The following is a 2,778-nucleotide window of genomic DNA, read 5'->3' as shown; positions in this document are numbered from 1 at the left end:
CACCTCTCCCCCCCACCAGAACCCCGAGCTGGTGGCCCGACTGGAGCGGATCAAAGCCAAGCTGGCCAACGAGGAGTACCGGCGGATGACCCGCAACATCACGGGCCAGGTGAGGGGCCCAGCGCACCCCCCGCTGCCGGGACACACGGCGAGGGGACTTGTCCCCTGGAGTCGGTGCGGAGCTGAGGGGACGTGGGCAGGGACCTGGGAGCTGCTGCAGTCCCAGACTGTGTGGGGACAACGGGTCTGGGCTGGGGCAGAGGCAGGACGCGGCCACCAGGGTGGTGAAACGGAAGAGAGCGACTTGGGAACAGCTCACTGTGCCAAAAAGCTCAGCTCAGGGTTTGATCAGGGAGACTGAGCAGCTGCAGTAAATGTTTTACTGGGAGCAGCTGGGCTGAACGGTTACGTTTTCATCATAGTTTTAAAATGAGATCGTTCACATCAAGGTGAAAGCTGAGAAAACAGGATGATATTTGGGCACTTGTTCTTCCCAAAAAAGAGCTGAGGTCTGTTGGGACAAACCAGCACTGCTTCCTCCCAGCAATCCTTGTGATCCCATCCTTCTGTCCCTCCTCCACGCTGGTGTCTCTGGGTGTTTATGTCCCCTGCATGGATCCTGGTGTGGTAACTCTTGTGGGAAGATCTGCTTTGCTCTCTGCCAGGCTTAGCTGCTTCATCCATCGACCAGGGTGGTTTCAGCAGAGCTGGGCAGTCATGACAGTAACATTCCTGTGAAATATTAGTTCTTGGCAGCTGCATGAACACGGGTGACAAGCTGAGACCCTTTAGTGTCTCTATTAAGGAAATGGTCCCTTTTCCATGTCCTTGAATCAGGCCACAAGCAAAAGCCCAGAGAAGGGGACTGGGGATCTGCTGCTCCCCCACAGCCCACCCACCCACTGCCAGGCCTCCCCTTACAGCTTTCTGAGCTTCCAAGCCTTAGGGAGAGGACAGGACGTTGGCTTTGCTTTTATCATGCAGTTAACATTGAACTACAACGGGTCACAAGTTGTTTTAATCCCTTCTTTTAGGAGAGGAACGGGACACTGGCTGAGTTTGGAAGGGAAGGTGAGTGGCTGCCCATCCAGCTGGCACCTGGCAGTGTGGGCAGCACCAGGTCAGTCACTGTCACACTGCAGCCCGGTGACACCAGACAGCCCTTCCCTCACCAGTTAATCCCAACACCAAGTTTTAATGCACAAAAAAGCAAAGGGGCAGCTGCTCATTCTTACAAATATTCCCGGATGCACAAACCCTGTGAATCCCTGGGTGTTCCCGCGGTGCCTGGCAGGCTGGGTGAGCAGGATCACAGCCTGTCCCCAGTCCTACCCTCAGCCCTCCCCACAGAGCACAACCCTCTTCCCCTTCTCTCCAGTTCGCTCCGTTAGAGCTGTTGTCATCACCGTGTTCAACTTCCTGGTGACAGTGGTGGCCTCCTTCGCCTGTGCCTACCTGGGCAGCCAGTACATCTTTGCCGAGACAGCACCGGTGAGTGAGGCCACCTGGCTGGGCCTGCTGCCACCAGGCACCACCAGGGGCACTTATCCCTCTTCTTGTGTCCCCAGCGTGTCCTCTCAGCTGTCATCGTGGCCTCGGTGGTTGGCCTGGCCGAGCTGTATGTCATGGTGCGGACCCTGGAGGGGGACCTTGGGAAGCTGTGACCACACACGGCCCCGGGAGCTCTGGCCCTCGTGCTGGAGGCTCTTGCCCTCCCCAGGAGTCATTCATTTGGGGCAGGTTTATATTCTACCATCTGCTGTACCTGCTGATGGGAAGACTGTTGAATTCCTCAGGCCTCATCCTTTGCTTCCTGCTCCTTGATGTTCCTGAAACGAATAATGGATTAAAAATCCCGCAGCTGCAGCACAGAAGAGGGACGAGCTGTGGCCTCTCGCCCCGGCACAGAGCACTGCTGTCTCTGTTCCATCCTCTGAGGCTGTTGTCCTTTTATTCTGGAAATAAATGATGTTGCAGCTTTTCAACCTTCTTCCTAATGCGAAGTGTCCGTTCACGTGCAGAATGCTGGCCTGGGCTCTGAGAGACACCACAGAGAGTGGGAATCTTCCCTCTGCTTCCACCCACATCCTGCTTCCACCAAAACCTCCCTCTGCCTTCCCCCTCACCCACTTTTGGGAGAGAATTATTCCCTCGGGACTCAGATGGCAGCACCCCTGCCAGCTTGTGTTTGGGGGGGTGAACCCTTTCCCCTCTCCAGTCCACGAGGACAATGACACCCAACTTTGGGAAGCCCCTCCACGCAGCCCGGGGACTTTTTGGGATGCCACAGAGCAACGAGCAGAGCCAGCTGGGTGTGGGGGGGACACTGAGGCAGGCACCACCGGGCCCCGGGGACCTGGACACCTGCTGGGTGGGCAACCTGCCAGTGCTGGACACGGTGATTAATGCTCTGATGGCAGATAAACCCCTTGGAGAACACACTTTAATATCCGATCCGGGGAGATCCGCCGGCACCTGCGAACGTGCCCGGGGATTAGGGGGAGCTGCACCACAATCAGCCACGGATACAGCCTCAGATTAAGGTATTTTTTTTTGTTTCTCTTCCCCAAAAGATTAGTAGGTATTAGGGGGCTGATGGGGAGGTGGCCCCGCCACGGCCAGGCTGACATTTGGGATATTGGATGACATCTTCAGGACCGGCAGTAATTCCACACCCTAATGAAATCGTGGTGATAAACGGGGGGTCCTTGGTGCAGGGGGGTAGGAGGGGGGGTTCCCAGTGCCGTGCGGGGGGTCCCTGCCGTGGCTCAAACTCGC

The 2,778-nt window shown here is 56.8% G+C and overlaps 1 protein-coding gene across 1 annotated transcript; it reads left to right on the top strand.

Annotated features, from left to right (window-relative positions):
- Positions 1 to 13: 13 nt before the first annotated feature.
- Positions 14 to 1,664, top strand: TMEM199 (transmembrane protein 199; the record flags this gene model as incomplete). The annotated part of the gene is made up of 4 exons (XM_009995123.1): positions 14 to 109; positions 1,035 to 1,071; positions 1,379 to 1,491; positions 1,569 to 1,664. Coding segments are annotated over 4 exons (342 nt in total), but the record flags the coding sequence as incomplete, so codon positions are not given.
- Between the last annotated feature and the right edge of the window lie 1,114 nt (positions 1,665 to 2,778).

The sequence above is a fragment of the Chaetura pelagica genome, unplaced genomic scaffold (genome assembly GCF_000747805.2).
Source record: "Chaetura pelagica isolate M959 unplaced genomic scaffold, ChaPel_1.0 scaffold713, whole genome shotgun sequence".
Taxonomy (NCBI): domain Eukaryota; kingdom Metazoa; phylum Chordata; class Aves; order Apodiformes; family Apodidae; genus Chaetura; species Chaetura pelagica.
This window is presented reverse-complemented; position numbering and strand designations above follow the sequence as displayed.